At 54.4% G+C, this 21705-nt stretch overlaps 1 protein-coding gene across 1 annotated transcript in view; it reads left to right on the forward strand.

Moving 5' to 3' along the window:
* PCGF3 (polycomb group ring finger 3) overlaps positions 1-21705 on the forward strand; it is a 52272-nt gene that overhangs the window by 11856 nt on the left and 18711 nt on the right. The window contains exons 2-8 of the mRNA XM_082838321.1: positions 3289-3435; positions 3772-3924; positions 6960-7077; positions 9192-9288; positions 10081-10136; positions 19847-19957; positions 20818-20906. Coding sequence (XP_082694447.1) covers positions 6969-7077; positions 9192-9288; positions 10081-10136; positions 19847-19957; positions 20818-20906 — 462 coding nt within the window. The 5' untranslated portion in view covers positions 3289-3435; positions 3772-3924; positions 6960-6968. The remainder of the gene's footprint in view (positions 1-3288; positions 3436-3771; positions 3925-6959; positions 7078-9191; positions 9289-10080; positions 10137-19846; positions 19958-20817; positions 20907-21705) is intronic.

Below are 21705 nucleotides of genomic sequence, written 5' to 3' on the forward strand. Positions count from 1 at the left end.
AGGGGAAGGGGATGGGACTGGCTGAGGCCAGCGCCTCTGGGAGGGGCCGAGGGGGCCCCCCGGTCACATGTGGCCATGGCCGCAGTCGGAGACCCCGGACTGTGTGTGCCCCGTGCTGAGTGCTAGCGCATTCTCGCATTTTATTCGTGCGTCACAAGGGTCTGAGGATGCATTTGAGTGAGAATGAGGGTGTGTGTGTGTTAGAAGTATTGGAGGGAAGTGCACTGTTACACTAGGAACAGCAGTAAATGTTGGGTGGTTAGGGTTGTAGGGCTTTCTCCTTAATTACATTCAGTAAAGAATTCCAGATTGTGATTAGTAAATGCGTTTATGCTGCAAAACAAACCCAGTGCATTTCCCTAGAGGACGAAAAGGGATAACGTAGGTGTAATACAAGGGCAGCGGTGCAGGGAAGACCCCTCAAACATGCTGTGGAGTCAGGGGCGGGGGCGGGAGCAGGGCAGACGGGGTGGGCAGTGATCCGAGGTGAGTGGACAGGAAGGCAGGGCCTCTTCTCGCAGGCGCAGATGCCCCCGGCACCCGGGGTGAGCCTGAGGGTGTGGGGAGCGCGGCCTGGCCCTTCTGCAGTGTCGGGCTGGAGTCGGTCTCCATGACCTGCTGCTTCCCCCGTGTCAGGGGCCACATGACAGGGGTCAGCTGGGCTGCAGGGTGGGCAGTGGCCTTGGAGATTGGGGGCGTTGGCGCTGTCCTCGTCACCGGAAACTTGTCGAGAGCACATCTGTGGGGTATGGGACGGAAGACGGGAGGGAGAGGTCTGAGCGGGTGGGTGGGTCCTGTCGAGGGGGTCCTGTCGGGAGGGAGGTATGGAAGTTTCTGGAATGAGAAGGGCTTGCTGGGACCGTCAGAGCCCTCGAGAAGCAGAGTGGAGACTGGAACAGCCTGGAGACCAGAGAAGGGGGTGTGGAAGCTGATATTCTATCCCCAGGGAGGAGGGAGAAGGGTCCCCTTGGAAAGGGACCCTTGGGTGCTGCAGGGGTGCAGGGGGAGTGGGGAGGTGGGAAGAGGCCACCTGGCAGTGTTGGGGCCCCTCGGGGGAGGCCAGGCCTCCTGGAGCGTTGGTGTCCTGGAGCGTCTGGCCAGTCACGAGCCCCCCAGGGGTGCTGACTTTCTGCCGTAGGCCGCGTCCAGAGGACTCGGGACGCTCAGCCGCGCTGCTCCCCACGGGCGGCTGCTGGGAAGAGCTGTGAACGTCAGGCACGTCTAGTGGGTGTGTGTGTTAGTGGCTCTTAAATGGAGAACTTTTATCAGGTGTGGACAGTTACCTCTATTCTTAATCGCTGAGAGTTGTTTGAAAATCACGAATGGATAATGAGTTTCATCAAGTGATTTCTGTGTGTCTATGGGAGGATCTTATCGTTTCCCTCCTTTTAGCTTTTGTCATGAATTCCATCCGCTTCTTACACGAGTCCCTCGTATTCTGGGGTGGCCCTCCTGCACACCCCGGAGGACGTGTCACGATTGTCACTTGGTCTGTCCCCCGTTCCACTCCGGTGTGTGTTGTGTAGGCCTCACGCAAGAGTTGGGAATCTGTCTCAAGGATTCTCTGGGCGGGTCTGCGTGGGAGGGGGGCTCCCACAGGTTTGGTAAAACCGGCCTGGGCCAGCTTCCTTAGAACTAACTCTGCAGGTTCTGTTTCCACTTCTCAATTCTGCTGAGTTATTTTTCTAGGAATTTATCCATTTCTTATGAACTTTCAACTCGATTGGCATGAAGTTGTTCATGATGTTATATTATTACTCAGGTGTCACCTTCTCAGTGAAATATTCCCAGCCACCCTGTTCTCCTGACCCCCTTTCCCTGCTCTGGTTGGTCGTGTTTGTCACCTTTGATGTCTAAATAATGGACCCGCTCGTGGCATTTATTATTTATTGTCTGTCTTCCTCCATGAGAATGTGGGCTCTAGGGATTTGTGTCCTTTTTGTTCGCTGCTGTCTAAGAACTCATGTCAAGCGTCTATAACTGTGTAGCTGGCCACACCGAGATTAAATCAAACTGAGTACACTGAGGTGCTGCGCTCACACTTGGCCGGAGTTCAAGGGCTCGGTGGCCGCCGTGTGGATGGCAGGTGGAGCAGTTTCCAGCCTCACGGGCTCTGGTCTCACCCCACAGGGGCTCTGGTCTGCGCCCCACAGGGGCTCTGGTCTCACCCCACAGGGGCTCTGGTCTCACCCCACAGGGGTTCTGCTCTGCACCCCACAGGGGCTCTGGGCTACATCCCACAGGGGTCGTGGTCTACACCCACGTTCGGGTCTCCTCTGTGTTCTCTTGTAAGTGCCTTTTAATCTCCCTGAGTAACTGACCCATTTCCTCCCTTTCTTCCTTTTTCTTGTAAAAGTTAGTTGAGCTTTAAAGACTAGTTACTAAAGCATGCAGTTATGGGAAAACTTGGAGAGTAAAAGTGCTATAAGTTGGGTGTGATACGAATCACTTGAGTATCAGGCCTCTTGTCCCAGGTGCCTCTCGTGGTTTCGGGGCCCTGGTGCTTTCCACCCCTGCTTTTCAGAAGGGAGCAGCCCCCAGGCCCTGCCCCCTTCCCCCCTGATGGGTAGGGAGACCTCGGGCTTCCATGAGGAGGGGGGGCATGGGCAGACGAGGGGGGGTCCACCGAGGTTCTGGACGCCCAGCCACCCCACCCCTCAGACCTCCGAGAGCAACTGGCGGCTCTCTGGTCCCGCAGCTCCCGTTGCCCCGAGTTGAGGCCAGGTCCTTCCAGGGGCCTTGTGCTACCGATTCAGTGCCGCCCTTCCGCTGCCCCTTGGTTGGCCTGCCACTCGTCCTAGCCCCTCACCTGTGCTTGCCTGTGCTCACCTGGCTGAGGCCCCAAGGCCCCACGCGAGCCTGCACGGGCCCGCTCCATCCCCACGCGCTGGTTTGTCTGTTGTCCGTGCTGGCCCAGAGCCCGGCTCGAGCCTGTGGGCGTCCTCGTTCCGGGTCACTGAGTGAGCGGCCCGGGGGACACCTTCACAGGACGTGAGATGCGAACAGCATCACAGAAATTAAATAACACGGTTCGTTCTTGCCGGCGTCCCTGAGGCCCAGCCTCCCACTAGGTCACCCTGAAGCCCACCGCCTCCCCAGGAGCTTTCCAGGGCCCTTGTCCTGCTGTCGTGGTCCCCAGAGCACGTGGTGCAGCCCCTGCATGCCCCCAGCTCCCAGCAGACCCTGGGCCTCGGTGCCACCAGGCTGCCACCCAGACCTGCCCCTGTCTCCGTGGCCCGTGCCTTTACTGTCGGCCAGGCTTGTTTTTCTTTTGGTTGTTTTAAGCAGGTAAAGGAAGAGACCTGTTTACCTGAGCCGCCGAAGCTGCGGGTCCGGGGAGCCAGGCTCTGTGTGGACGGCACGTGTGGGTGACGCCTCGTCCCGTGTGTCTCCACAGGCTTCAGAATGTAGCGGAGGATCCGGCTGTGTGTACAGGTAAATGCGGCGTAAACTTCGATCTTCCTCTTCTTTCAGTGCATGTGAATTGATTACATTTACCTTGAATTACACCTTATGAGTCTGTTGTAGCCACAGAAAAAGTCAGTGCCTTGTAGCGCCTTTAAAATTTAACGTGGGGCAGCTCCAGAGCGGATCAGGGCACAGTTATTTACACATATTCAAGTTTCCTCTCGATTAACGTTTCTTATCGACTCTGTCCCACTGTTTGCTACGTGGGACTCATCTAAGACTTCTAGCAAGACTGTAATTACAGGGCTGTGTGCGTCACATAAATGACACGAAATTGAATAGCAGGTCCCGTTTCTGTGCTAGAAAATGGAAAGACAGCGAGAGACACAAGGCAGGCACAGACGTGACGAGCCAGAGCGCGGAGGGCACGGCGGACGAGGAGTGACCGCGTTGCACCCGTAGCCGGAAGCGTCCGATGCAGAGGCAGCAGGAGGGGACAGACGGCCTCGCAAGGAGGTGGGAGATGCGGCCTTCTCCGGGCGGGCCTGCTGTCCCAGGAAGTGTCCAAGCTACCGCCTGGGCCCCGCAGTTGGCGGGGGAGCACGGGACCCAGAGCCTCGAGCCGCCATCCTTCTCTGTCTGGATGGGCGCCCACCTGGTGTCTGGTGTTGGGTGTCGGATGCTGTGCAGGGCGGCCTGGGGACCGTACCGCGGCGGTGGTGACCATGAGCGTTGGCCCCTCACGACGGCAGCTACTTGTGCGCCTGGTGCCGGCATGGAGGCCCCGTGTGGGCAGAGCTGGCTGCCCAGGCCCCTTGGCAGGCGCTGCGCCTGGACAGCCTGGCCCCCTGTCTGGCCTTAGCTTTTACGACCCTGATGGCATTGCAGAGTGACCTCTCCCCTGGGGACTCGGGGTGGGGGACCCTCTGGCAGGAGTCCTGCCAGGGGTGCTGTGTCCTTCTCCGTGTGATGGTTGGCCGGTCCTCACCTGGGTGTCACCTGGTCACCCAGTCGGGGACCTCTAGGGGTTTCTCCTCTGAGGGTCCCGCCCTCCCTTGGGGCTGATGAGTGTTTGGTGGGGAGACGCTTGGAGCCTTTAGGAACCTTCACTTCCTTGGCGAAGTCTCGCTGCTGCTGACCACCCCCCGAGGATTCCTAAGCGAGTGGTCACTGCAGTTGTCCTGAGGTGGTGACCTTGCAGCCCTCCTTCCACTTATCAGCTCCCATTCTGTGAGGAAGGGTGTCCCTTGTCTGTCTGTCTGTCTGTGTAGCCTCATGGGCCTCTGTGTTATCCTGCCGTGGTAAGCAGTGATGGTAGTTGTTCCCTATCTGAGCACAGTGGGGCCCCAGGTCCTGCTATGCTCCTTGCCCAGCCCGGAGTTGGCTGCGTGTCCAGGCAGCGCTGGCCCCTTGCGGCAGACGTGGTGTGGACACGCCAGGTCCTAGGGCTGCCCAGGAGTGGTCACTCCCGGGCCCTCCCAGCAGACAGAGCTGGGAGTGAGTGGGTGAGTCCACACTCGTGTGCGTACACATGTGTACCTGTCTGCCTGGTTGCCACTAAGCACGAGTTTGCACTGACCCCAACCCCCGTCTGTGTGACTTTGGAGCTGGTTTTGGTTGTGATCTGGCTGTGGGTTGGTGACGTGTGTGAACAGCGCCCAGTGAGCCGAGGGCACAGCGCCGGGCTCGGTCGTGCCGGTGGTGGACGGCGCACCCTGGGCCTCGGCGTCCAGCGGGGACGTTGCCCGGTCAGTGCTCTCCCGTCTCTGCTTTGCTTCCCTTGGGAGTGACTAGGGTTTCTCTCTTTTAGATTATCTCCCATTACTTCCTGCTCCACGAGGCGTGTGGGCCCTTCTCCACGGAGCCGGTCCTAGTGGGTGCGAGTGGTCAGGCCGGGCCTGGCACAGCACGTGGTGACCATGACACCAGAGCGAGTGGGCCTCGCAGACGTGGGCTCGTTTCCCGTGGGTCGGCCCCTGGGGCGCCTGTGAGAAGCACCCCTTTTAGGCTCTCCTGACAGCTCAGAGCCCACTGCAGGGGCCGAGGGAGCGGTGTCTCTAGCGCGCCTGTGGTCGAGGGGAGAGGAGAGACTCGGGTGGGAACCGCGAGTGTCTGCCGCGCGTCTTACTCTCTGTGAATAAAGCCGGAGGGCGCTCTGGCTGGTTTACAGGCTCTCTCGCTTTATGGGTGAGCTGAGCCTGGCAGCCTTGCTGGTTGCGTCAGTCTGCGCTGACAGTCTTTTCCGCTGGGTTTCAGTGCAGGTGACGATTTAGTCTCCAGGGGGCCCCGCCTGCCCAGCCGTTTCCTTCCCTCTGCCTTCGGGCAACAGTGTTGAGCCGCGGGAGCCCCTGCGCCATGTGCGCTGTGGCTGCTGGGCGAGGCGCCACTGTCCAGCCTGCCGCCCACGCGGATGCGGAGGCCCTCCGTCTCCTGGAGCGTGGTCCTGTCTCTCTCTGCGGAGTTCTCTTGGTGATGCTTGTCTTGAAAATTCCCTGCATCCTGCACGGCGTCAGCATCCGGCGAGTCTCCTACTTGTACTGCAGGGAAACCCCAGGAATCTAGTGGCTGTGGCCACATGGGTGTCTGACCTGCCAGCGCTGCAGGCCAGAGTCCAGAACGGGTCTCACGGGGCTAAAATCCAGGTGTGGGCAGGGCTGCTCCTCCCGGAGAGGCTCCTTCCAGCTCCTAGAAGCCCCCTCCCTGTTCACAGCCCACAGGCAGCTTCTCCTGTCTCCTCCGAGCCTCGTGCCCTCGTACGGGCCCTGTGGTGGCACGAGGTCCCGTTGGGGCTTCCAGGGCCGTCTCCTGCCTCAGGGGCCTTTTGCCATGTGAGGTGACACACAGGTTTTGGGTAGGATGTGGTGTCTTTGGGACTGTTTCCCCTGCTGCACAGCATTGTATTGGGTCAGATGACAAGACCCTGCCCTCGTGAGCCTGTGGTCTGGCAGGAGAGCCAGTCAGAGCCACCCCAGCTCTGGAGGGCACCCGCCCACCGGCACAGAGACGACGCGTCCACACTTCAGTGCACAGATGTTTGGACTTTTACGATGCCGTGTTGTGGGCTGTGCTTCCCAGGGTGGGGGGGCCTTAGCTGCTCCCATGTGGTCGGCTTTACGGAGGAACCAGAGCTCCAGAGAGACCACGTTTCCTTCTGCCTAGACCCAGCCTCAGCTCGGCCCACCTGCTCCCTGGCCTCTCCACCCACTGCTCCACAAACCTCCCCTGCTTCGCGTCACCTCACCAGCTGGCCTCCGGGGTTCTGAGCAGGAAGAGAGGGCCCGGGGGCCCGGAAGGGGGAGAAACGAGAAGCGGCAGCGTGTCCGCAGCCCAGCGCTGCCCTGGGGCCAGGATGACCCAGTCCTCCAGGCGGCTGGGTGGTTGCCTGTCTCATGGTGGAAGCAGGGCCGCAGGGCGGGGACCTGGCCTCAGCCCTGCTCACTCTGAGCTCCTCCTGGACACACAGACTGTAGCTCGATTTCCGCTGAACCCAAACCTTTGATGAAACATCACACTATTTCATGTATTAGTTAATATGTGTTTTTTTCTTGCAGAAGCCAAAGATGTTGACCAGAAAGATTAAACTCTGGGACATAAACGCCCACATCACCTGCCGCCTGTGCAGCGGGTATCTCATCGACGCGACCACGGTGACCGAGTGTCTGCACACGTGTATGTGCGGAAAATTCTAGAATGTGACCTTAGCTGGGGGTGGGGGTGGGGGGACACGGTGACTGCACACATGTATGTGCAGAATATTCTAGAACATGGCCTTAGACAGCCGTGGGGGGCGAGCAGTGACTGAGTTCACACATGTATGTGTGGAATATTCTAGAACGTGGCCTTAGCCGTGGGGGGGAGCAGTACTGAGTGCACATATGTATGTGCAGAATATTCTAGAACGTGGCCTTAGACAGCCGTGGGGGGGAGCAGTGACTGAGTGCACACATGTATGTGTGGAATATTCTAGAACGTGGCCTTAGCCGTGGGGGGGAGCAGTACTGAGTGCACACATGTATGTGTGGAATATTCTAGAACGTGGCCTTAGCCGTGGGGGGGAGCAGTGACTGAGTGCACACATGTATGTGTGGAATATTCTAGAACGTGGCCTTAGCCGTGGGGGGGAGCAGTACTGAGTGCACACATGTATGTGCAGAATATTCTAGAACGTGGCCTTAGACAGCCGTGGGGGGAGCAGTACTGAGTGCACACATGTATGTGTGGAATATTCTAGAACGTGGCCTTAGCCGTGGGGGGGAGCAGTGACTGAGTTCACACATGTATGTGTGGAATATTCTAGAACGTGGCCTTAGCCGTGGGGGGGAGCAGTACTGAGTGCACACATGTATGTGCAGAATATTCTAGAACGTGGCCTTAGACAGCCGTGGGGGGAGCAGTACTGAGTGCACACATGTATGTGTGGAATATTCTAGAACGTGGCCTTAGCCGTGGGGGGGAGCAGTACTGAGTGCACACATGTATGTGCGGAATGTTCTAGAACGTGGCCTTAGCCGTGGGGGGGAGCAGTACTGAGTGCACACATGTATGTGCGGAATATTCTAGAACGTGGCCTTAGCCGTGGGGGGGAGCAGTACTGAGTGCACACATGTATGTGTGGAATATTCTAGAACGTGGCCTTAGCCGTGGGGGGGAGCAGTACTGAGTGCACACATGTATGTGCGGAATATTCTAGAACGTGGCCTTAGCCGTGGGGGGAGCAGTACTGAGTGCACACATGTATGTGCGGAATGTTCTGTGTGCTCTTGATACTTTGGCTTTTTTTACCAAAAGCTTTTAGCTCAAGTACACAGCAGGACACCGCAGCAGGAGTACAGGAGATCTTGAAGATAAATGAGAAAAATTGTCTGAAGTTAAAACACTGTGGGTAATTTCAGTAGACATGTCACTTAAGAAAGCTGAATAAAAAGGAAAAATTAGGTATTTCGATATAACAACTAAACCGTTACGTGTGGTACGACAGAATATTCGTTTCTACTGGGCAGAAATGCTTATTTTCGCCGTTTGCAAATGACTTCCTTAAACTCTGTAGACAGAGGAGTCTGCTCGTCTGCGCCTCAGGCCAGTGGGTGTTTGGAGGTCTGGACTTCGAGCTGGCGCTGACCTTGGGCGCGCCTTCCTTTAAGCCCCGCCGCCCCTGCCCCTGCCGAGCAGGCTGCAGCCTTCACCTGGAGGCTGGGTCCTCTTGTGAGGCCGGCCCAGGAGGCCGAGGGGCAGGCACTTCCTAAAGTAAAACGAATCCTCTAACACTGACGAGTTTTGATGCTGTATTTTTCAGTTTAGAAAATAAAATATTTGCCAGTTTTGACAATTTTTATTTTAAAGTTAATTGTATTTTAAGATATTGGCTGGCAGTATTTTATGTTATATTCAGCAAATTTTATCTCATTTTGTCCTACAAAGAAATCCGATGATCTTTCAGGCTAACTTCTAGAATGTAACTATTCGCCCCTGTGGCGGAGCCCCTGTGGCGGAGCCCCTGTGACAGGACGTGAAGGCGCATCTGCGGCCCCCCCAGCTGCTCCTCCAGTTTCCCCTCCTGTTTCTGGGCCTCAGCTCTGTCCAGGGGCAGCTGATGCTCCTCCGTGGTGGTGGACCCGGGCAGCGGGCCTGTCACCAGTGTCCCGTTGTGGCCTCGGGGAGCCCTGCCGGGAGGAGTGGAGACCCCGCCGACGCGCTCCCTGACGTGCGCGCTCCCGTTCCCTCTGATGCGCGCCCCGCCCCTCTGGCGTGCGCACGCATCGCCCTGACGTGCGCGCTCCCTGCAGTCTGCCGGAGCTGCCTGGTGAAGTACCTGGAGGAGAACAACACGTGCCCCACGTGCAGGATCGTCATCCACCAGAGCCACCCCCTGCAGTACATCGGGTAAGCGGCCCGGGCCTCACCCCGAGCCTCGCGCCGCCCTGCTCGGCCGGCCGCCCAGTCGGTGCAGTTTCCGCCGAGGCGCTGGCCTGAGGCCCGGGGCAGATGGGGGCCGCCCTGCCAGGAGGGGCGGGGCTGAAGGAGGGGGCCGGCTGCACTTTGACCCCCGAGTTGAGGTGTGTCGTGGGAGGGAGAGGCCGCTCCCAGGTCAAGACCTAGGAACCAGCCAGCCCGATGTCAAGCCGCGTGGCAGCAGTTCTGCCCAGCGTCCTGTTCTTGTGGGTCGGACGAGCTTTCTGAGAAGCTGGTGGCTTTAGTAGCAAATTCGGAGGGTGTCGTGTCTGCTGGAAGCCAGCTGTGTTTTATGCTTCCGTGTGTGCGCACGCGCCATGCGTTCAGGTACACGGAGTGTGAAAGGTATTTCTTGGCGCGGACCCTGGTCAGGAAGGTGTGAGAAACTCCCTTTGGCCTGGCACAGCCCAGGCTGCCCGATACCTGTTAGGACTTGAGAAGCCCAGCGGGCAGAGGGAGCTGGTCACCGAAGGATCTTGCCTGTGTCCTCCTCCTTATTTGAAATGTTCACAAGCATATAGAGCCCAAATTGAACAACGGGTTCCTTCCGGCCATGTGTCACTTTTGCTAGCACAGACTTGTTCTGAAGTGCAAACTAGAAGCAAAATTCAACCAAAACTCCAAATTTGTGATTGTAGAGTTTATTATTGTTAAATGGAAAACGTTCGAGAATTAGAGAATTGACGCTTCTGGCTAACCCACCTGTTCTGTTCTTTTTGCCAGTCATGACAGAACCATGCAAGATATTGTTTACAAATTGGTCCCAGGCCTCCAAGAAGGTAAGTGTCAGAGCATCCACCTGGACTTCTGCGTCCGCAGCACGGCCTTTGAGGGGCTTTTCTCTCCGGGGTCCTGGCTTTGGACGTCTCGCTCGGCCGGCCGTCCAGTCGGTGCAGTTTCCGCCGAGCCGCTGGCCTGGGGCCCGGGGCAGATGGGGGCCATGTGCTGGCCGGTTTCATCCATCATCACTCACACCTCCCGCTTCGCTCAGGAGGCGCAGGGTGGCCTCTCACTTGTGCCGCCTGGAGGTGAGGCCGGGAACCCTGTGTCAGTAAAGTTTAACTGTAGTTAAAGTCAAATCTATGAGAGTTGAGAAGAAATACTCTGTGGTACAAATATCCTGAAAGTGGAAACGGCTGTTCTTTTTAAAACTTTTCTGCAATTCTGAACACTGAGACTGTCCTGCCCTTGTTGAGGGGCAGTGACTGGGGGGGCGGGCGGGGACACAGGCCTCAGAAATCTGTTCAGTGTGGGCAGTGGCTGGCGAAGCACTGCCAGCTGATAAAAGCTAGGCACAACTTTCTTTCAAAGATAAGATACGTTAGCAATTCACTTGGGCAGTGTTTTCTCGCTGCCGTGTTTCAGAAGAGGGTTATAATTTCAAGTACAGGCTTATTAAGTTAGGTCAGTGGATGTCACATCTGATCTTTAAGACACGACCTAGGGAGTGATATCGTTAAAGTCTTCTTTCATTGTTCGTAGAATTCATTCATAAAAGAAGAGTTTAAATTTCTTGAGTAAATGTAGATAAAAACAATCATATTTGGACATTTGAAGGGTTTTCTAGTGCTGGGGAAAGGCAAAGACTGCAGGAAAATAAAGTGCTGACACCGTTCAAAATCGTTGCAGGATATTTGCAGCGTGCAACAGGCAAGATCCCGTAAAGAACTCGATGTATTTATGATCCAGGGTCAGGAGTTGTCAGCTTGTGGTGAAACCTGTTCACCTCCTTCCCCCGCCCTTCCTGTTGTTTCATCTGGAAACGTTGCCATTCGTTCCCCAAAGAGAAGGATTTTTCTTAAAACTCGGAGCTACAGCACCTTTGTAAACCGAGATGATAGTACTGATTCCTTATTGCATCAGCTCCTAGTGGGTGAGGCGCTCCCGTCTCTCGGGGTTTAGTTGGTCTCCGTCAAGGTCAACGCGGGTCCCCCCCTTGGCCCCTCCTGTCTCCACGTTCCTGTGTGTGGGTGGGATCAAGAGGCCCTGTTGGACTCTGGCGTTTTCCAGTGTCACTCCGCCCAGACGGGGCCCTCGCAGATGTGGTCCTGGCAGCCAGGTCCCGCAGAGCCCGTGAGGCCCGGAGGCAGCCAGACCACGCCCCCTGTTCCGTCACCCGCCTCCCCTGATGGCAGGGAGGCCTCCATAAAGACACGCTCCCCGGCTTGGTTTCCCAAGATCCACTCTGTACAGAACAGCAGAACAAATGTGTGAAGTTTTCCTTTATTTGTTTACAGAAAATGAGCTGGTTTCCCAGCCGCTCCAGCCCCGATCAGATGGCTTTGAGCATTTACTGTTCTCAGGTTATTGCAGTTACTGTCCTTTTGGAAGTTCAAAGCCTCCTCCATCTGTGGCTGGCGGGCACTGCCCGCTTGGCTCCCTGGAGCCGGCCTGCAGGGTCTGGGCTCACCCCTGCGGGCGGTGGTGTCTCAGGCCAGCAGTCGGCGCGTGGGGAGCACAGTGACGCGTTCTCAGTGGAGCTTTGGCTTGTGAGGGAAGAGGGCGGGTGTAAGACTCTGCCGACTTCTGCCGAGCCTGTCCTGTGCACGCGTCCCCTCGTCCTCTCCACAGGCAGCCTGTAGCCGTGATTGCCACCCTGACGTGGAAGAACCGGAGGGATTCCAGAATTCCCCAAGTTCACACTAATGCCCAAGGCAGCCTGAGCTCTGCCCCCAGTCCAGGGTGCTTTCTGGGTAGGCAAATAATCCATTCCTCTGTTTTCTCAAACTTTCGGTCCTTTGTTGCTCTTTAAAAGATCGCTGTAGTGTCCAAGTCCGTAGCAGCGGGCTGTTTTCTGAACGTGGGCTGTCTGCAGTTTCTCTGGTTTTGGGCCAGCTTGCAAAGCTGGTTTCTGAGATGGGCCCTCTCCCGGGTCCTCCAGAGAGTCCGGAGCACATTTCACCCGAGACAGAGCAGTGACCCTGCGGGCCCGGGGTGTCTGGAGGATGCCCTCCTGCTCTGCAGCGCCTTCGAGCTGCCCACCCCATGGCAGGGGCTTCACTTCCCGCATGCGTCCTCTCGCGAGTTTTGGGAAATAAAAAGTGGCTTGGCTTTCTGGATCCAGCCTGTGGCCGGTAGACTGTTCTTCTGTTCCCTTGTAGTTGAAGCCTTTTAGGTGGAAAATGAGTTTTTTAGTTGTTTCTGTTTCCTTTTGTTTTTATAATTTAGAAAAGCCCGTTTTCCCCGAGGCAGCATCTTTACCTGTAAGCTTCATCCGTGACCTATTTGTGTGACACGCCCTTGCGCGGCTGCAGCTGCTCCTCTCCGGGGTCTGCTGGGGCCCCTCCCGTTCATCCAGGCTCCTCTCCTGACCGACACTTCACGTGTGTCATCTTTTGCTTTAACCTGGGGGAGGGGCGCGGTGAATGTTCTGTGACAAACTTTGTGGACGTGGGTGAGGGCGTCTGTGGGCTTTATTCTGGAGCAGGGCTGCTCCGCATCTGCATCTCTTTCTCTTGCCTCTTCGCGCTGGCTGAGGCAGGAGCCGGCAAGCCCCTTGCCGACCAGACCCGGCCCTGCCTGTGCGTGCAGCCCCTGAGCCAAGGGTGTGTTTCACTTTTTCCTTTTTTTCCACTGCGCTGGTCCTCGCTGTGTTTGGCCGTGCATGGGCTCTTGGTTACGAAGCGCAGGCTTAGTTTCCCTGCGGCACGTGGGAGCTTAGTTCCCGGATCAGGGATCGAACCCGTGTCCCCTGCATTGGAAGGTGGATTCTTAACTACCGGACCACCAGGGAAGTCCCCACGTTTTTCAATAGTTGGAAAAAATCAAAAGAAAGAGAATATTTTGTGACATGAGAGTTTTGCGTTGAGATGTCTCCATCCATGGATACACAGCCCCGCTCATTCAGGGACGCACGTTTGTCTCACGCTTGACGGCGGCTGGAGCATCTGCAGCAGGTGGACCAGCCCCGTCGGCACAAACGCTGTGGAGGCTGTATTAGCAGCACCCACCGCATCGAGACAAGGGCAGAAGCGTCCAGCTTTTCAGCCATGGTGACGGGTGGGTGGATTTGTCCTTGGATTGTCACTGTCGGCCGGGGAAGCGTCCTGTTCATCTTGCGGTGACACTACATCTGTGTTAAAGTAGAAAGTTATAAGACGTGTTGGCATCAGACTAAACACTCAGAGGAAAGCAGCTTTCAGAAAGAACTGAAAATTTGCAATGGAATGTCTCATCACAGCAGGATTTCTTCACAAAAATAAGAATAACCTACAAGGCTGCAGTCAGAGTAGGTTTCTGGTTGGCTCATTTGTTGCCCACGCAAGGAAAGTCACTTACTAGTGATAAGTTGGTTAGACGTTGTTTGACTGCAGCAGCTGAGGAAGTCTGTCCAGAGAAAGTGAGCCTGTTTGAGAACAGGAGCCGTGGCGGGAACCGTCGCTCAGGGAGCTGACAGTTAGGGGCAACGCCAGCCGTCGGAAGCGAGGCGGGCAGTTTGAGTGGTTTTCCTCGGCTCCGGAGTCTCCGATCTGCGCAGTGTTTATTGGGTGCGTTTGACGTGACGGGCGAATGAGCCTCTGCGCAGAGTCCACGGGGCACAACTGCAGGAGAGAGGGTTTTCCAGGAAGTTGAGAAGATGCTAATTCAGTACAACCTGAAGTGGGCTCTGTTGAGATGTGTCACAGCCGTGTTGGTGAACGTGTGTGGGGGTCAGGGAGATACTTGGTTGAACAAATTAACTAAACTGTGAAAACGTTAGGTTTTCAGTGAAAGCTCATCACGATACTCATCAACCAGCAGGTACTTTAGAGAAGATACTTGGATCTCTCGTATGTCCTGAACCAGTGGTGTCCACGGTGGAATCCATTCACGCTTTGGGACGTAATCATTTGTGTGAATTTTTGTCAGAGTTAAAAGCTGAGTACCCCGACTTCCCTTATCACAGCCGCACAATATTTTGATGCCTTGGCGGTGCTAAGTTTTTTGTTGTGTGTGTGTTTTTTTGTTTTTTGAGGTTTTTTTGAGCTAAGGGCAGATTGAAGTTTTTCTGAATGGAAAGAAACACCTTTAACAACGTCACACCGAATGGCTTTGGAAATTTGCTTTTGTTAAAGACCTGATAATGTTTCTTGATGAATCCAGCCTAATGTCATAAGGAGAGCAATACTGAAATGCAAAACCTGCAGCGTGGGACGTTTTCAACAACTAACGCCTCCTGAATCGCAAGCCCCGTCCAGCTGCCGTGCAGACGCCCCGGGCTGTCGGCAGCTCAAGGGGAGCGGAGACCGCCCCCTAGACTCGCAGCAGACCTGTTTGCTAAGCCCCAGCAAACAGCTCTGGTGGAGTCTGGGGCCCGGTGCAGGTGAAGCAGCTTCCGTGTTTCAGAATCCATATAGCTGTGCAGTCGAGGGGCATCCGCCTGACCTCCACTGGGAAGTGATCAGTCTGTGGAACAAAGGCAAATCCCAGGAGAAGAATCTAATAGAATTCCCTCAGCGCCTTCTGAGTGATGACTGCTCTGGACTGAGGTCAGTATTTCTGTGCGCAAAGACATATTCAAGGTGAAGTATGTAAGATCTCCTTACAGATGAACACGAGCGCTCAGTTTTGACGCTCAACAGCGCGCACTTTTTACCCCACTAAACAAACGTCATCCGCCGCCCGACAGGCGTCCATTCTTCTCGTTAGTGGCCGCACTGTAAAGTTCATACTCGGGTATTACTACTGTGTTTTTAACTTCGTGACTTCAGGTTTCTGGTGCCTCACCTAAGGAGCTTAGAAGTCTCCACTCGTCCCAACGAGAAGTAAAAGGCAGAACGCACTGAACAATCAGCCGTTCTTAGATTGTAAGAGAGGAGGGTGCAGGGCCAGCCGCTGCCCCCAAGATGGGGGACTGACCACAGACGCGGGGGCACACGGCTGCCTGCCACAGACTCAGGACTGGAAACGCCCAGGAACCAGAGCCTGCGCAGGAGAGACTGACCTGTGACTCAGGGGTCACTGAAGCTCCTGGTGGACAAGTCCAAGAGTTGAGACCTGCCCGGGGGCTGTCACAGCGGGCCTCGCGATGCTGTGAGGTTCGTCTCCAGGACCTCGACCAGGTTCCCCCAGCAGGGGAGGGGAAAGAAATGCCCCAAGCCCTGGGCACATCTGAAGAAGACCTGAGCTCTGGGGACCCAGTTAACCACAACCTTGCCTGCTGGGCTATTATCAGAGCAAAACTGGCCTGGGGGCAGGAAAGACCCAACTTCAGCCACCTTGTCCCGCCCGAGTGGGGAGGAAAACCTGAGAAGCACGAGCGAGGTTCACAGTCCAGAGGCTCAGGCTCACCGAGGACAACCGTGGTCAAGGCTGTGGGGTGTCCCGTCCCCACCACCTCACCACGACAGCACTGAGGCCTGTTCACAGCAGTGCCTTTTACCCAGTGTCATGTCCAGCTAACAAGAAAAAAACGACGAGTCATGCTAAAAGGCAAAAAACAGAATCTGAAGAGATGGAGCACGCATCAGAACCAGACATGGCAGGGATGTTGGAATTCTCAGACCGGGACTTAAGACAACTGTGGTCAACGTGCTGAGGGCTCTAATGGATAAAGTAGACAGCATGCAGGACATGAGGGGAATGTGAGCAGAGAGGTGGAAATCCTAAGGAAGAGCCAAAAAGAAACGCCAGAGATCAGAGCCCCGCAGCAGAAATGAAGGTTGCCTTTGACGGGCTGATTAGAGTGGACACGGCTGAGGAAGGAACCTCTGAGCGAAAGGACATCTCGACAGAGTCCCTGAAAACCCAAAAGCAAAGAGAAAAGCCTGTAAAGAACAGAACATCTAAGGACTGTGGGGTGAAGGTGTGACATAATGGGAAATCCAGAAGGAGAAGAGAGAGAAGAACAGAAGAAATACTGAAACATTTTAACTGAGAATTTCCCCAAATCAATGTCAGACACCAAACCACAGATCCAGGAAGCCCAGAGAACACCCAGCAGGACAAATGCCAGAGTAATTACACCTGGGCATGTCGGTTTCAACGTACAGAAAGTCAAAGATAAAGAAAAAAGTCCCGAAAGGAGCTGGAGGGGAGGGGTACACTTTACCTACAGGGGAACTGAGATAAGAATTACATCTGACCTCTCCTTAGAAACCTTGCAAGCAAAGAGTGAAGTGAGATATTTACAGTGTTGAGAGAAAAACCAGCAGCCCAGGATTCTGTACCCTGAGAAATTATCCTCCAGAAGTGAGGAGAAATAAAGACTTTCTCAGACAAAGAGAAATTGGGGAATTTGTTGCCAGTAAACCTGCCTTCTAGAGATGTTGTTAAAAGAAGTTCTTTAGAAAGAAAGAAAATGATAAAGGTCGGAAACTCAGATCTACTAAGGAAAGAAAGAGCATCAAAGAAGAAATAAGTGAAGGTAAAATAAAGACGCTTAATTTTCTTATTCTTCATTTATCTAATAGATAACAGTTTGTTCAAGATAATAATGGCAGCAATGCACCCGATATGTACGCCTGTGTACATATTGTATTGAATGTATATCTATTTCAGTTTCCTCAATAAAAATTCTGTTCTCTCTTCTGTTACGTAAGTACTGATGAAATGTCTCAGTTTTGATGTTCAGCTTACAGAGCCCCAGATATTTGCTGTCTGTGCTTCACAGCAGCGTCTGCCAGCCCCGGGCTAGAACTCTGTGATGTGGGACCCGTCCTGTTCCTGACCCCGGGGAGGTGCTCAGTCTCTGACCCGCAAGCCTGAGGTCGGCTGCAGGCTCCCGTGTGCCCTTCATCAGGCGCGGCTGCTGTTTGTCAGCGGTGGATGTTGGATTCCATCAGATGCTGCTTCTGCACCTGTTGTGATGATCCCGAGGTTTGTGGTGCAGTGGAGTACATGTGCCCAGGGCGGTGTTACTTTTTATAAGCCTTTCCTCCGTCCCCTGAACTCACACATCCTAGTCTTACCACTATCATAACTTTCACCCCAAGATGAGGTCATATTCTGTCTATAATGTTCTCATAACAGTTCGTTGTAGAGCTGCCCCGCATCCGTAAATATGATCTGTGTCATCTTTGCTGTTGGCTGCAAAGTATCCACTGAATAAATGGCCCACTCTCTTACCCCAGCGTAGCAGATAAGTTAGATGTATCTTGCGTGGCAGCTGTCAGTAGTGGATGATAGTGGTATCTCCAGTGTGGTGTTGAGAAGGGTTCTGAGGCTCTGTGGCCCTGTCTGGAAATGTCTTCTGGGACAGAATGAGTCTGGCAGGGAGTCAACTCTTCTTTTTTTTTTAATAAATTTCATTTTATTTATTTAATTTTTGGCTGCATTGGGTCTTCGCTGCTGCGTGCGGGCTTTCTCTAGTTGTGGCGAGCAGGGGCTACTCTTCGTTGCAGTGCACGGGCTTCTCATTGCAGTGGCTTCTCTTGTTGTGGAGCACGGGCTCTAGGCGTGCAGGCTTCAGTAGTTGTGGCACTCGGGCTCCGTAGTTGTGGCTTGCGAGCTCTAGAGTGCAGGCTCAGTAGTTGTGGTGCACGGGCTTAGTTGCTCCGCAGCATGTGGGATCCTCCCGGACCAGGGCTCGAACCCATGTCCCCTGCATTAGCAGGCGGATTCTTAACCACTGCGCCACCAGTGAAGCCCCGGGAGTCAGCTCTTCTGATTGGCCCAGTCTACGTTGTCAGACACTTAGCAATTAGGTTGTTTCTGATACTTCACTGTTGCAAATAAGGTTTTATCTTCTTATGCCCTTACCGGGTTATTTCCTTGGGATACATCACTAGCAGTAGGGACTTTTGGGTCAGCAGTTAAGTTTTAAAATATTTTTTATGTATATGTTGAGGTACTTTCCTGAAAAGTTATCTCAGTTGACATTTCTACACCTGTGTATACCTGACATTGAGTATTGTTATTTTTCGATCCTTTTTCATTCTTATAGGTGAAAATTAAAGAAATGGAAATTAAAACCAGGTACAGGCAGACCTCGGAAATACCACAGGTTCGGTTTCAGACCGTCGCAGTAAAGCGAATGTCACAATAAAGTGAATCACACAGATCATACACAAGTGCATGTAAAAAAGTTATGTTTACACTATACTGTGGTCTATTAAATGTGCAATAGCATTATGCCTAAAGAGCAATATACATCTTTTAATTAAAAATACAAAACAAAAAAAACAATTAAAATAGTAACATCAAAGATCACTGATCACAGAGACCATAACAAATAGAACAATAATGGAAAAGTTTGAAGTACTTCGAGAATTACCAAAACGGGACCCCAAGTGAGCAGATGCTGTTGGAAAACGGTGCCGACAGACTCGCTTGACGCGGGGCGGCCACAGACCCCCACTGCATTCCGAGTGCAGTGTCTGCCCGTGTGTGAAGCGGCATCCTGTCCACTGTCAGGTGAGGAGTCCCTCTTCGCGTTCATCAGGGGGGCTGTTACCTGCAGACCCCGCCCTCCCTGAAGGACAGACAGGAACGGGCTCCCACCACCAGCAGTGCGTTTCAGGGCTTCATTCCTCTGCCGGCATTTATGTGACTGTTTAAGGGAAATATTTCCTTTCAAGCTGATCCCAGATTTACAGACTCGTGGTTTCGCTGTCTTTGGTTCCAACGCCTCCGGCTCTGGGCTGGCCTGCGCTCATCAGTTCAGTTCTGAGAGGCCTCCCTCTTTCCGTCCGAGTCCGCTGCCTCACACTTTTAGTTTTTCCTGCACAATCAGATATTTTGGAGTGTCTGTGTGGGTCCAGGAAGCGACCAAGGCATGTTCCTGGCCCTTGCGGACCTCGTGGTGTTTAGGCGAGACAGACGTGCAGGGGAGAGGTACCACCGAGCTTTCCTTGGTCACCTGCACATAAATCTTTTTCACAGCGTGACTTACACGTTATTGGTTTGAGCAGCTTGGGTTTAAATTTCCTTTGCTACCTCCCGTGTGGCCCTGGGCGGTGACCGTTGCTTCGTTACGTGCATGTGAACTGTACATCAGTAGCCACCTTGTGTCACGGAGTCGGCCCTTCCCAGGAATGTGCGAGGGTCCAGCCTGGACCAGCTGTCCTCTCGCCGCCCGGCCCAGTCCCCACTCAGTGGTTGGAGGCCGACGGCCAGGGCAGGAGGCCGCGTGGTGCCCGTCGTCCCCGTTCAGTAGGGACCCTTCCCCTGTGGTGGGCGGCTCCGTGCCTCCAGGACTCAGCGAGCTGTGACCGCCAGCCACAGACGCCAGGGAGTACTGGTTCCCCCCCGTCGGGCACACCTAGGGGCGGCCACAGCAGCCGTGGGGACGGCAGCCCTGCCTGGGAGGGGCCCGCGGGGCTGTGAACGCGCATCCGGAGAACCACTTGGGGGGCTCAGGCCCCGACCCGGGACGCGCCCCACGGCCCACAGCTGGTAGCTGCTCCAAAATTTGAGGGGGCACGGTCCAAAGTTGTTATTTTCTCACGAGTAGAAGCCTTCAGACTTTTAATCCAAGTCTTCAGTTTTCTTCATGTGATATTTGTGAGCAGAATTTTAATGTGATCCATTGCCTACTTAAGATTAAGGATTATATATTAATTTTTAATAGCGGAAATGAGAAAACAGAGGGAATTCTACCACAAATTAGGCCTGGAAGTGCCTGGAGACATCAAGGGGGAGACCTGTTCTGCGAAACAGCACCTAGATTCCCATCGAAATGGTGAGTGAGCTGGGTTTTATTTGCTAGACCTTTTGCTAAGAGCCCCTTGTGTCCCTCCACTCCCCCACACAGGTCCTTGACAGAGGTGTGGGCAGCCGTCAGTTTCACTTAGGTGGTGCTGAGAAATGGCGTCTCCGACCGAGGGGTTACGTGGTGGGCCAGTGAGAGGAAGCCTGAGGGGGTACCCGAAGGTGCCTGGAGGTGGGGTGTGGAGGGAGCACGGGCATGCAGACGGCGGGCCTCCCAGGGCTCTTCTCCCGTCTTTGTCTGTTTTCTCACAGAATGGCCAAACTCCGCTTTGGCTATGACGTAAAATTAATGGTGCTTTAGAATCTGTACGTATCATAACAACTTATTTGAATCTTTGACGCCGTGGACCACACAGATTCCGAAACCCCTTTAGTCCGCCGTGTGCTTTTCTAACAGTGTGAGCAGCAGGGAGAGGCTTGGCTGTCGGCCTGGGAAGCGGGGGCTGCAGACTGTGCGAGCTCGGGGCCCCCGGGGAGGCGAGGCCAAGAGGCAGCTAGGGAGCCAGGAATCCCGCCTTTCCCTAGGTGGGGTCTTAACATTTAAAGCCGTGCCGGAACAGTGAGAGTTCGGGGATGGCTCGCTGCCTGGCGTAGTTGAGGCGCGAGGCGTCGGTGGTGCTGGGCTGGTGGGGCGCCTCTGTCCGGACGCGTGCCACTGGCCCCGAGGGCGCAGCACGTAAAGCACCGTGGAGAGCAGTGCTCCCCCAACTCTCACGTGTGCAAACTCTTAATACAGTGGGTTTTTATAGCGTTCAAGTGTATTGTAGAGTTAAAAAACAACGGTTTAACACTTTGGATTCATGACCCAGTATTTTCTGTTTTTGCTAAAAGGAGAAACCAAAGCGGATGACAGTTCGAACAAAGAAGCGGCAGAAGAGAAGCAGGAGGAGGACGGCGACTACCACAGGAGCGACGAGCAGGTGGGCGCTACCTCGGCCCCCGCCCTCCCAGGGGCGCTTCTCGTTTAACAAAGAAGGAGGCCGAGGGCGACAGACAGTACAGACGTTAAAACGTCAGCAACTTTCTTAGTTTTTCCTTCCAATTCCTTCCTTTACTTACCTTTCTTTCCTTTTTTTTGGCCGTGCCGCGTGGCTTGTGGGATCTTAGTTCCCCGACCAGGCCAGGGATCGAACCGGGGCCTTTGGCAGGGAGAGCACCAAATCCTAACCACTGGACTACCAGGGAATTCCCATTCCCTTCTTTTTTTAATTGCCAAAGTAATGCGTACTCACTGTGGAACATTTTAGGTATAAAAAGTTTAAAGTTCAGCCTGCACCCCCCGTGGGTATCTTCAGCTCCCCCCGACCCCAACCCCGGGTTGTCCTGTGGAGAATGTGGGGCAGGCATCTTCCATGCAAAATAAGGTGAGAATGTAACCTTGAGGGCGCTATTCATATGTCACTTACTACATTATCAGATTAAAAAAGGAAAACTAAGTCATCACAGTGATGCTACAAAAGAGTTTGATAAAATCCCGTATCCACGTCTGTGGATCTTTTTATTAGGGTACCTTGACTCGACAGCTACGGCAGTCGTCACACTTCATGATGGAACAGAGTTGTCTCGTGAGTGTCAGAGCAAGAAAATGTCCCTTCTCAGCTGTCACTCAGCATGAGTTGGGGGATCCAGCCCAAATAGTTAGGAGACGGGAGAACGTGAGCCGGGCGCGCCGTGGCTCTCAGATTACACGTCTTGTGACGTGGCACCTCGGACAGCGCA

The sequence above is a fragment of the Leucopleurus acutus genome (genome assembly GCF_964270905.1).
Source record: "Leucopleurus acutus genome assembly, chromosome: 4".
Taxonomy (NCBI): domain Eukaryota; kingdom Metazoa; phylum Chordata; class Mammalia; order Artiodactyla; family Delphinidae; genus Leucopleurus; species Leucopleurus acutus.